The sequence below is a fragment of the Phyllobates terribilis genome, unplaced genomic scaffold (genome assembly GCF_046119375.1).
Source record: "Phyllobates terribilis strain yellow unplaced genomic scaffold, ASM4611937v1 Scaffold_1__5_contigs__length_1240528914, whole genome shotgun sequence".
NCBI classification, from domain to species: Eukaryota; Metazoa; Chordata; class Amphibia; order Anura; family Dendrobatidae; genus Phyllobates; species Phyllobates terribilis.
The window spans coordinates 1,237,709,578-1,237,722,490 of NW_027362761.1; the positions used below are offsets into that span (position 1 = coordinate 1,237,709,578).

Here is a 12,913-nt window from a genome sequence, read left to right on the forward strand (position 1 = left end):
TGACACGGTCCCCACGGTGGATGATGGGGTTATCCTCCGCGGGATCACTCCCTGTGTGAGTGCAGCTCTGGAGGTATCAGCCCCTGGTGGGATCACTCAGGAGCTGTGTGAGTGCAGCTCTGGAGGTGTATAATGAGCTGTGTGCTCCTGTGTGACTTGACCGCCCCCTGCAGGCAGTTCTCTAACTTTGAGTTTTCTTCCCCCTCCAGACCCCGAGCTCTGTGGCCAGGATGAGCGTGGAAGCCACCGGTAAGCCCCTGAAGGTGGGCTCTCGAGTGGAGGTGATCGGGAAGGGGCACCGCGGCACCGTCGCCTTTGTGGGGGCCACACTGTTTGCCACTGGGAAATGGGTCGGAGTCATCCTGGACGACGCCAAGGGGAAGAACGACGGCACGGTGCAGGGCAGGAAGTACTTCACCTGCGAGGAGAACCACGGCATATTCGTGCGCCAGTCACAGGTGAGGAGACCCCGATCCCAGGTCAGGCCGCCACCACCAGGGGGAGTGCCCGAGTACGTCTGTGCAGAGAGCGCCCCCTGGTGTACAGACATTCACTCAGGGGGCCTCCCCTGCGAGCCCTGTACTCCTCCTGTGCATACGCCTCCTGTGCCACCCCAGAAGTGTCAGGGTCTCTGCTCGCTGTCAGTGATGGAGACTCTCTAAGGCTATGTTCACACACGTTGTGTTTTTTTTTCTGCTGCAAATCTGCTGACAACTTTTCTCTGGCAGGAAAACAGCTGCGTCAAAAATGCAGGTTTTCCTGTGTTTTGTCAGTGTCCTTCTGTCTCTATTTAGGCACGCACATAAAGTTCTGTGAAAAAAAAAAAAAAGACTCCCATTCTATTTTGCCATCCAAAAACGAAGCAAAAAATGCAGGTGTGGTGTTTTGCAACGTTTTTTGCAGCTTTTTTTTTTTGCAGCGTTTTTACTTCCTTTGGGGGAAAAAGAAGAAAGAAGTGACACGCTCTATTATCCAAATTCACAAGTAGGGCAGAAAATACTCAGCCAACAAAAAGCAGCGTGTGAACAGAGCATTCTGGTTTCTCATAGACTCTGCTGGTTCCTTCAGATGCAGCTGAAAATGTCCTTAAAAATCTGCTGCAAAGTACAACGTGTGTGAACATAGCCTGAGGCTGAATGCACTTTGTCTGCCCTGATACACTGTAACAGATGACCTGCTGGACACCCGTCAGCCGTGGGGTCGGGGTAGAGATGACGTCTGTGTGTTGAGCTTCTCCTCTGCGCTGGAGGCCGGGTGACGCCGCCACTCGCCCCGGGATAGTCAGCGAGCGCGTTAACCCTTTACAGGACCAAATGCAGCCGCTGTTTGGGAAGCGGCGCTGGCTCACTCCCTCTTGTGGCCGGCTCTGGGATGTCCACGGCATGTAAGCGGTTACACAGCTGGGATGGCAGATGTCTCGGTGCAGTGGCTGTTGGCAGCAGAGCTGACGCTCCGCTCGCTGCCGCCGCCTCTCCTTAGTGCTGTGTACACAGCGGAGGCTGGGCGGCATTGTGTGATCGGGGCAGGTCCGGCCGTCCTGACCTCACCATTATTCCGATGTTTGTTCTGTGCGCGCAGGAGAGCTCTGCGCTCGGCTCTGCTACATCTCTGCATTAGTGGAGGACAGAGCGGTGCATTGTGGGCTAAAATCCATTCTTATTATTGAACTTCATGAAATACTTGGCCCCGATTGCCTTCGCCCTCCTAAGTGTGGCGTCATCAATTGCTGACCCGAGAATGAGTTAACTAAGAAGCCCTCAGTGAGCCCATTCTGACCGGAGAGCCTGGAACTCTGTCTTTTACTGAGCGGCTATCTGCTGGTGTAAGATCAGATGGGAGCTCAGCTTTGATGTGGACATAAGAGTCCATAACCTATTATAGCTGCTGGGGAACTGCAAGTCCCACCCCACCCATCTAGCCTGGTCTGTGAGCCGTGATGCTGGGCTTCTCCTGCGCACGAGGCCGGGCTCCCGCTTCCTTCTGACACGACTCTTCTCTCTCTGTAGATCCAGATGGTGGATGATGGAGCTGACACGACATCCCCCGAAACCCCGGAGCCGGCCGCCACCAAGGTGCTCAAGAGAGGTAAGAGGATGCCCCCCATACTCTGCTACCGGGGGGATCCAGGGACATATACAAGTTATCTGTCGTTATACACCAGGGGGGGGCGAGAGGGCTGGACATTATACTCCGGGGGGGGGGGCATTGGGGCCGGACGTTGTGCCCCAGGGTGGGCGAGAGGGCCGGAGGTTATACACGGGGGGGAACGAGAGGGCCGGAGGTTATACACGGGGGGGAACGAGAGGGCCGGAGGTTATACACGGGGGGGGGGAACGAGAGGGCCGGAGGTTATACACGGGGGGGGCAACGAGAGGGCCGGAGGTTATACACGGGGGGGGGAACGAGAGGGCCGGAGGTTATACACGGGGGGGGAACGAGAGGGCCGGAGGTTATACACGGGGGGGGGAACGAGAGGGCCGGAGGTTATACACGGGGGGGGAACGAGAGGGCCGGAGGTTATACACGGGGGGGGGGAACGAGAGGGCCGGACGTTATACACGGGGGAGGGCAATTGGTGCCGGACGAGAAACTGGAATGCATTAAGATTTGTAGCATAATTCTTTTATCCGTAAAGTATTGTCTTCTGTGTTATGAGATGTATATTATATGAGAAAGCTGCTTTTTTGTTGTTGGAGGAGACTGCTCTGTCAGCAATAATTTTATATTAAATCAGAGAAAGGTATATATTAAGGGACGGCGCTATACGTTACAAGAGGGCACTACGTAATAAGGGACGGTGCTATATGTAACAAGGAGGATGTTGTGTAATAAGGGACGGTGCTATGTGTAACAAGGAGGATGTTGTGTAATAAGGGACGGCGCTATACTTAACAAGGAGGATGTTGTGTAATAAGGGACAGTGCTATGTGTAACAAGGAGGATGTTGTGTAATAAGGGACGGTGCTATGTGTAACAAGGAGGATGTTGTGTAATAAGGGACGGCGCTATACTTAACAAGGAGGATGTTGTGTAATAAGGGACAGTGCTATATGTAACAAGGAGCATGTTGTGTAATAAGGGACGGCGCTATATGTAACAAGGAGGATGTTGTGTAATAAGGGACGGCGCTATACTTAACAAGGAGGATGTTGTGTAATAAGGGACGGTGCTATATGTAACAAGGAGCATGTTGTGTAATAAGGTACTGCTATATGTAGCAAGGAGGATGTTGTGTAACAAGGAGGATGTTGTATAATAAGGGACGGCGCTATACTTAACAAGGAGGATGTTGTGTAATAAGGGACGGTGCTATGTGTAACAAGGAGGATGTTGTGTAATAAGGGACGGTGCTATATGTAACAAGGAGGATGTTGTGTAATAAGCAATGGTGCTATATGTAACAAGGAGGATGTTGTGTAACAAGGAGGATGTTGTATAATAAGGGACGGCGCTATACTTAACAAGGAGGATGTTGTGTAATAAGCAATGGTGCTATATGTAACGAGGATGTTGTGTAATAAGGGACGGTGCTATATGTAACAAGGAGGATGTTGTGTAATAAGGGACTGCTATATGTAGCAAGGAGGATGTTGTGTAACAAGGAGGATGTTGTATAATAAGGGACGGCGCTATACTTAACAAGGAGGATGTTGTGTAATAAGGGACGGTGCTATGTGTAACAAGGAGGATGTTGTGTAATAAAGGACGGTGCTATATGTAACAAGGAGGATGTTGTGTAATAAGCAATGGTGCTATATGTAACGAGGATGTTGTGTATTAAGGGACGGTGCTATATGTAACAAGGAGGATGTTGTGTAATAAGGGACGGTGCTATATGTAACAAGGAGGATGTTGTGTAATAAGGGACGGTGCTATATGTAACAAGGAGGATGTTGTGTAATAAGGGACGGTGCTATATGTAACAAGGAGGATGTTGTGTAATAAGGGACGACACTATACATAGTAAGACAGGACACATTAATAAGGGACGGCGCTATACATAAGGAGAAGATGTTATGTTATAAGGTAAGGCATTATACATAACTAGATGACCGCATGTAATACTGGGAAATTTGCTAAAAATTATAAAGGAGGAAGCTGTGTAATAAGGGACAGAGCAATACATAACAAGACACACTGTATACTGAGGGACTGTGCTATACATAACAAGCAAGGTTGTTATACAAAGAGGTAACAGGCTGGATGCCGACAACGCCAGTGAAGGACTAAAAGGAGCTATTTGAGCAGACAAAGAACTTTATTACTCAAAGAGATAAAAGAGGACATCTGATGGGCAAGACCAGGAAGACCTACCAAAGATCAAAGAGGTACGAGGAAAGTTTCAACCAAGAGTGTGCATTGTAGGGGATCGCTCTCCGGAAGGTACAATGTTCTTCTATCAGAGCAGTGAGCGTTTGTCACAAGTCTAGTAAAAGTCACATCTCACAACACAAACAAATATCCTTCCTCGCCAATAAGGCAAAAAGAAGCAAAACCGTTCATGTGCCTGAAGGGTTTGTTCATGTACACGTTCACACTTTGTGTCTACGGCTGAGACTGATCAGCAGTAAACAGGTCTTCTCTCCTCACACCCACAGAGAAGTGAATGCGGCCGCCTTTTAAACTGGCTGCAAAGCCTGGATAGGAGAATATGGGAACGGCCAGCCCCACCCAGCTCTTTTGGCTGTTCCTAAAACACGGACCCACTAAAAGAAACCTCTCAGCACTATCTGTTCTGGAGCCTGCTTCTCCGGGCTCACATCACTGAGGCTAACCACCTTGGTGACACATCTCCCATCCAGGATCTGTCCAGCTGCCACCTTACAGTGTGTTGAGAGACTCCTTTGGGAACAAGCTAACGGAGCCAAAACCGATGAAGGAAAGATGGAGAAGAGGGCACGGAGCACCTCTGCAAAAAACAACTCGGAGGTACGGGAAGAAACGGAGACTGGAGATGATAGCGAATCCCGGACTTGCTGAAAAAGAAGGAATCAAAATTGCTGGATGAATCCTCAACGATCTTATATACGCAGACGATACAACATTGATAGCAACAAGCGCAGATGGGATGAAGGACTTAATACTGAGCGTCAAGATGGAAAGCCCAACATGGGACTGATACTCCATACAGATACTGACCACTGCCTGGTACGACCATCTGAGATGGACGGCGAAGAAACTGGAAGTTGTGAAGGACTTCAGCCTACTGGGACCACTCAAGACACAACGACGCCACCGGACGTCAATGGCAGAATCGCTGTGGGCAAATCATCAATGAAGCCACCAGACAAGGTCGTCAGATCGGGGAACATTTCACTGGTGACGAAGACACGGCTCGTACATAGGCTGGTCTATAGTAACATACGGGTGCGACACCTGGACGATAAAGGAGGAGGACAGAAGAAGAATCAACGGCTTCGAAATGTGCTGGAGAGTATTGTTCCCCGTACCATGCAGTGCTGCTGATGTAGGGGCTTGTGACCGGACCCCCCATCAATGGCCTCGCGTCATTGACGGAGCAATGCAGTGACTGGAGCTGAGCAGCAGCACCCGGGAGCGAACACTACACTGTCGACAGCCGTCTCTCCCATACACAGGAGCGCTCGCTCAGCTGACGGCCATCTCACCCGTCTCTGTCATACACAGGAGCGCTTGCCCAGCTGACGGCCATCTCACCCGTCTCCCATACACAGGAGCGCTCGCTCAGCTGACGGCCATCTCACCCGTCTCCCATACACAGGAGCACTCGCCCAGCTGACGGCCATCTCACCCGTCTCCCATACACAGGAGCGCTCGCTCAGCTGACGGCCATCTCACCCGTCTCCCATACATAGGAGCACTCGCTCAGCTGACAGCCATCTCACCTGACCCTCCCATACACCGGAGCGCTCACTCAGCTGACGGCCATCTCACCCGTCTCCCATACACAGGAGCGCTCACTCAGCTGACGGCCATCTCACCCGTCTCCCATACACAGGAGCGCTCGCTCAGCTGACGGCCATCTCACCCGTCTCTCCCATACACAGGAGCGCTCGCTCAGCTGACTGCCATCTCACCCGTCTCTCCCATACACAGGAGCGCTCGCCCAGCTGACGGCCATCTCACCTGTCTCTCCCATACACAGGAGCGCTCGCTCAGCTGACGGCCATCTCACCCGTCTCTCCCATACACAGGAGCGCTCGCTCAGCTGACGGCCATCTCACCCGTCTCTCCCATACACAGGAGCGCTCGCCTAGCTGACAGCCATCTCACCTGACCCTCCCATACACAGGAGCGCTCGCTCAGCTGACAGCCATCTCACCCGTCTCTCATACACAGGAGCGCTCGCTTAGCTGACGGCCATCTCACCCGTCTCTCATACACAGGAGCGCTCGCTTAGCTGACGGCCATCTCACCTGACCCTCCCATACATAGGAGCGCTCGCTCAGCTGACAGCCATCTCACCCGTCTCTCATACACAGGAGCGCTCGCTTAGCTGACAGCCATCTCACCCGTCTCTCATACACAGGAGCGCTCGCTTAGCTGACGGCCATCTCACCTGACCCTCCCATACATAGGAGCGCTCGCTCAGCTGACAGCCATCTCACCCGTCTCTCATACACAGGAGCGCTCGCTTAGCTGACGGCCATCTCACCCGTCTCCCATACACAGGAGCGCTCGCTCAGCTGACAGCCATCTCACCTGACCCTCCCATACACAGGAGCGCTCACTCAGCTGACGGCCATCTCACCCGTCTCTCCCATACACAGGAGCGCTCGCTCAGCTGACGGCCATCTCACCTGACCCTCCCATACACAGGAGAGCTCGCTCAGCTGACAGCCATCTCACCCGTCTCTCATACACAGGAGCGCTCGCTTAGCTGACGGCCATCTCACCTGACCCTCCCATACATAGGAGCGCTCGCTTAGCTGACGGCCATCTCACCCGTCTCCCATACACAGGAGCGCTCGCTCAGCTGACAGCCATCTCACCCGTCTCTCCCATACACAGGAGCGCTCGCCTAGCTGACAGCCATCTCACCTGACCCTCCCATACACAGGAGCGCTCGCTCAGCTGACAGCCATCTCACCCGTCTCTCATACACAGGAGCGCTCGCTTAGCTGACGGCCATCTCACCCGTCTCTCATACACAGGAGCGCTCGCTTAGCTGACGGCCATCTCACCTGACCCTCCCATACATAGGAGCGCTCGCTCAGCTGACAGCCATCTCACCCGTCTCTCCCATACACAGGAGCGCTCGCTCAGCTGACGGCCATCTCACCTGACCCTCCCATACACAGGAGAGCTCGCTCAGCTGACAGCCATCTCACCCGTCTCTCATACACAGGAGCGCTCGCTTAGCTGACGGCCATCTCACCTGACCCTCCCATACATAGGAGCGCTCGCTCAGCTGACAGCCATCTCACCCGTCTCTCCCATACACAGGAGCGCTTGCTCAGCTGACGGCCATCTCACCCGTCTCTCCCATACACAGGAGCGCTTGCTCAGCTGACGACCTTCTCCCCCGTCTCTCCCATACACAGTAGCGCTCGCTCAGCTGACAGCCATCTCACCCGTCTCTCCCATACACAGTAGCGCTCGCTCAGCTGACGGCCATCTCCCCCCGTCTCCCATACACAGGAGCGCTCGCTCAGCTGACAGCCATCTCACCTGACCCTCCCATACACAGTAGCGCTCGCTCAGCTGACGGCCATCTCCCCCCGTCTCCCATACACAGGAGCGCTCGCTCAGCTGACAGCCATCTCACCTGACCCTCCCATACACAGGAGCGCTCGCTCAGCTGACGGCCATCTCACCTGACCCTCCCATACACAGGAGGGCTCGCTCAGCTGACGGCCATCTCACCCGTCTCTCCCATACACAGGAGCGCTCGCTCAGCTGACGGCCATCTCACCCGTCTCCCATACACAGGAGCGCTCGCTCACTTCTGCATCCTCTGAGAGATCTGCGTTGGACACGTGGGAGAGAACAATGTGATCAGTAGATAAATGACATCGCCCCCGCTATCATCTCTATATAACGGCGGGGGCTGTATAGTGATGGACGCTGTGTATGACGGTGGGGGCCACATATAATGGTCGGGGCCGTGTATAACAGCAGGGGCCGTGTATAACAGCAGGGGCCGTATAGTGATGGACGCTGTGTATGACGGTGGGGGCCACATATAATGGTCGGGGCCGTGTATATAACAGCGGGGGCCGTGTATAACAGCGGGGGCTGTATAGTGATGGACGCTGTGTATGACGGTGGGGGCCACATATAATGGTCGGGGCCGTGTATATAACAGCGGGGGCTGTATAGTGATGGACGCTGTGTATGACGGTGGGGGCCACATATAATGGTCGGGGCCGTGTATATAACAGCGGGGGCTGTATAGTGATGGACGCTGTGTATGACGGTGGGGGCCACATATAATGGTCGGGGCCGTGTATAACAGCGGGGGCCGTGTATAACAGCAGGGGCTGTATAGTGATGGACGCTGTATATGACGGTGGGGGCCACATATAATGGTCGGGGCCGTGTATAACAGCAGGGGCCGTGTATAACAGCGGGGGCTGTATAGTGATGGACGCTGTGTATGACGGTGGGGGCCACATATAATGGTCAGGGCCGTGTATATAACAGCGGGGGCCGTGTATAACAGCAGGGGCTGTATAGTGATGGACGCTGTGTATGACGGTGGGGGCCACATATATTGGTCGGGGCCGTGTATATAACAGCGGGGGCCGTGTATAACAGCGGGGGCTGTATAGTGATGGACGCTGTGTATGACGGTGGGGGCCACATATAATGGTCGGGGCCGTGTATATAACAGCGGGGGCCGTGTATAACAGCGGGGGTTGTATAGTGATGGACGCTGTATATGACGGTGGGGGCCACATATATTGGTCGGGGCCGTGTATATAACAGCGGGGGCCGTGTATAACAGCAGGGGCTGTATAGTGATGGACGCTGTATATGACGGTGGGGGCCACATATATTGGTCGGGGCCGTGTATATAACAGCGGGGGCCGTGTATAACAGCGGGGGCTGTATAGTGATGGATGCTGTGTATGACGGTGGGGGCCACATATAATGGTCGGTGCCGTGTATATAACAGCGGGGGCTGTATAGTGATGGACGCTGTATATGACGGTGGGGGCCACATATATTGGTCGGGGCCGTGTATAACAGCAGGGGCTGTATAGTGATGGACGCTGTGTATGACGGTGGGGGCCACATATATTGGTCGGGGCCGTGTATAACAGCGGGGGCTGTATAGTGATGGACGCTGTGTATGACGGTGGGGGCCACATATAATGGTCGGGGCCGTGTATATAACAGCGGGGGCCGTGTATAACAGCAGGGGCCGTATAGTGATGGACGCTGTATATGACGGTGGGGGCCACATATAATGGTCGGGGCCGTGTATAACAGCGGGGGCTGTATAGTGATGGACGCTGTGTATGACGGTGGGGGCCACATATATTGGTCGGGGCCGTGTATATAACAGCGGGGGCCGTGTATAACAGCGGGGGCTGTATAGTGATGGACGCTGTGTATGACGGTGGGGGCCACATATAATGGTCGGGGCCGTGTATATAACAGCGGGGGCCGTGTATAACAGCAGGGGCCGTATAGTGATGGACGCTGTATATGACGGTGGGGGCCACATATATTGGTCGGGGCCGTGTATAACAGCAGGGGCTGTATAGTGATGGACGCTGTGTATGACGGTGGGGGCCACATATATTGGTCGGGGCCGTGTATAACAGCGGGGGCTGTATAGTGATGGACGCTGTGTATGACGGTGGGGGCCACATATATTGGTCGGGGCCGTGTATATAACAGCGGGGGCCGTGTATAACAGCGGGGGCTGTATAGTGATGGACGCTGTGTATGACGGTGGGGGCCACATATATTGGTCGGGGCCGTGTATATAACAGCGGGGGCCGTGTATAACAGCGGGGGCTGTATAGTGATGGACGCTGTGTATGACGGTGGGGGCCACATATATTGGTCGGGGTCGTGTATATAACAGCGGGAGCCGTGTATAACAGCGGGGGCTGTATAGTGATGGACGCTGTGTATGACGGTGGGGGCCACATATATTGGTCGGGGCCGTGTATATAACAGCGGGGGCCGTGTATAACAGGGGGGCTGTATAGTGATGGACGCTGTGTATGACGGTGGGGGCCACATATAATGGTCGGGGCCGTGTATATAACAGCGGGGGCCGTGTATAACAGCGGGGGCTGTATAGTGATGGACGCTGTGTATGACGGTGGGGGCCACACATAATGGTCGGGGCCGTGTATATAACAGCGGGGGCTGTATAGTGATGGACGCTGTATATGACGGTGGGGGCCACATATATTGGTCGGGGCCGTGTATAACAGCAGGGGCTGTATAGTGATGGACGCTGTGTATGACGGTGGGGGCCACATATATTGGTCGGGGCCGTGTATAACAGCGGGGGCTGTATAGTGATGGACGCTGTGTATGACGGTGGGGGCCACATATAATGGTCGGGGCCGTGTATAACAGCAGGGGTTGTATAGTGATGGACGCTGTATATGACGGTGGGGGCCACATATAATGGTCGGGGCCGTGTATATAACAGCGGGAGCCGTGTATAACAGCAGGGGCCGTATAGTGATGGACGCTGTATATGACGGTGGGGGCCACATATAATGGTCAGGGCCGTGTATATAACAGCGGGGGCCGTGTATAACAGCGGGGGCTGTATAGTGATGGACGCTGTATATGACGGTGGGGGCCACATATAATGGTCGGGGCCGTGTATATAACAGCGGGGGCCGTGTATAACAGCGGGGGCTGTATAGTGATGGACGCTGTGTATGACGGTGGGGGCCACATATAATGGTCAGGGCCGTGTATATAACAGCGGGGGCCGTGTATAACAGCGGGGGCTGTATAGTGATGGACGCTGTATATGACGGTGGGGGCCACATATAATGGTCGGGGCCGTGTATATAACAGCGGGGGCCGTGTATAACAGCAGGGGCCGTATATTGATGGACGCTGTATATGACGGTGGGGGCCACATATAATGGTCGGGGCCGTGTATAACAGCAGGGGCTGTATAGTGATGGACGCTGTATATGACAGTGGGGGCCACATATAATGGTCGGGGCCGTGTATATAACAGCGGGGGCCGTATAGTGATGGACGCTGTATATGACGGTGGGGGCCACATATAATGGTCGGGGCCGTGTATAACAGCGGGGGCTGTATAGTGATGGACGCTGTATATGACGGTGGGGGCCACATATAATGGTCGGGGCCGTGTATATAACAGCGGGGGCCGTGTATAACAGCAGGGGCTGTATATTGATGGACGTTGTATATGACGGTGGGGGCCACATATAATGGTCGGGGCCGTGTATATAACAGCGGGGGCCGTATAGTGATGGACGCTGTATATGACGGTGGGGGCCACATATAATGGTCGGGGCCGTGTATATAACAGCGGGGGCCGTGTATATAACAGCGGGGGCTGTATAGTGATGGACGCTGTATATGACGGTGGGGGCCACATATATTGGTCGGGGCCGTGTATATAACAGCAGGGGTTGTATAGTGATGGACGCTGTATATGACGGTGGGGGCCACATATAATGGTCGGGGCCGTGTATATAACAGCAGGGGCTGTATAGTGATGGACGCTGTGTATGACGGTGGGGGCCACATATAATGGTCGGGGCCGTGTATATAACAGCGGGGGCCGTGTATAACAGCAGGGGCTGTACAGTCATGGCGAAAAGTTTTGAGAATGACACCACAATGATATTTTCCCATGATCTGCTGGCCTCTGGTTTTTATTAGTGTTTCTCTGATGTTTCTATCACATACAGAAATATAATTGCGATCATATTATGAGGACCAATAGGTTCTATTGACAGTTAGAATGAGTCAATATTTGCAGTGTTGCCCCTTCTTCTTCAAGACCTCTGTAATTCTCCCTGGCTGCTCTCAATCAACTTTTGGACCAAATCCTGACTGATAGCAGTCCATTCTTGCATAATCAATGCTTGCATTTTGCCAGAATTTGTTGGTTTTTGTTTGTCCACCCGTCTCTTGATGATTGACCACAAGTTCTCAATGGGATTAAGATCTGGGGAGTTTCCAGGCCATGGACCCAAAATCTCTATGTTTTGTTCCATGAGCCATTTAGTTATCACCTTTGCTTTATGGCAAGGTGCTCCATCATGCTGGAAAAGGCATTGTTGGGCGCCAAACTGCTCTTGGACGGTTGGGAGAAGTTGCTCTTGGAGGACATTCTGGTACCATTCTTTATTCATGGCTGTGTTTTTAGGCAAGACTGTGAGTGAGCCGATTCCGTTGGCTGAGAAGCAACCCCACACATGAATGGTTTCAGGATGCTTTACAGTTGGCATGAGACAAGACTGGTGGTAGCGCTCACCTCTTCTTCTCCGAATAAGCTGTTTTCCAGATGTCCCAAACAATCGAAAAGGGGATTCATCAGAGAAAATGACTTTGCCCCAGTCCTCAGCAGTCCACTCCCTGTACCTTTTGCAGAATATCAGTCGGTCCCTGATGTTTTTTCTGGAGAGAAGTGGCTTCTTTGCTGCCCTCCTTGAAACCAGCCCTTGCTCAAAGAGTCTCGGCCTCACAGTGCGTGCAGAAGCACTCACACCAGCCTGCTGCCATTCCTGAGCAAGCTCGGCACTGCTGGTAGTCCGATCCCGCAGCTGAAACAGTTTTAAGATACGGTCCTGGCGCTTGCTGGTCTTTCTTGGGCGCCCTGGAGCCTTTTTGACAACAATGGAAGCTCTCTCCTTGAAGTTCTTGATGATGCGATAGATTGTTGACTGAGGTGCAATCTTTGTAGCTGCGATACTCTTCCCTGTTAGGCCATTTTTGTGCAGTGCAATGATGGCTGCACGTG

General features: G+C 53.3%; 1 protein-coding gene across 9 annotated transcripts in view; it reads left to right on the forward strand.

The window, feature by feature from the left end:
• The first annotated feature begins 209 nt into the window (after window positions 1–209).
• DCTN1 (dynactin subunit 1) overlaps window positions 210–12,913 on the forward strand; it is a 106,803-nt gene continuing 94,099 nt past the window's right edge. For all 9 annotated transcript variants that reach the window (XM_073650598.1, XM_073650619.1, XM_073650607.1 and 6 more), the window contains exons 1-2: window positions 210–458; window positions 2,007–2,085. In XM_073650598.1, the coding sequence (XP_073506699.1) occupies window positions 231–458; window positions 2,007–2,085 (307 nt within the window). In that variant the 5' untranslated portion in view covers window positions 210–230. The remainder of the gene's footprint in view (window positions 459–2,006; window positions 2,086–12,913) is intronic.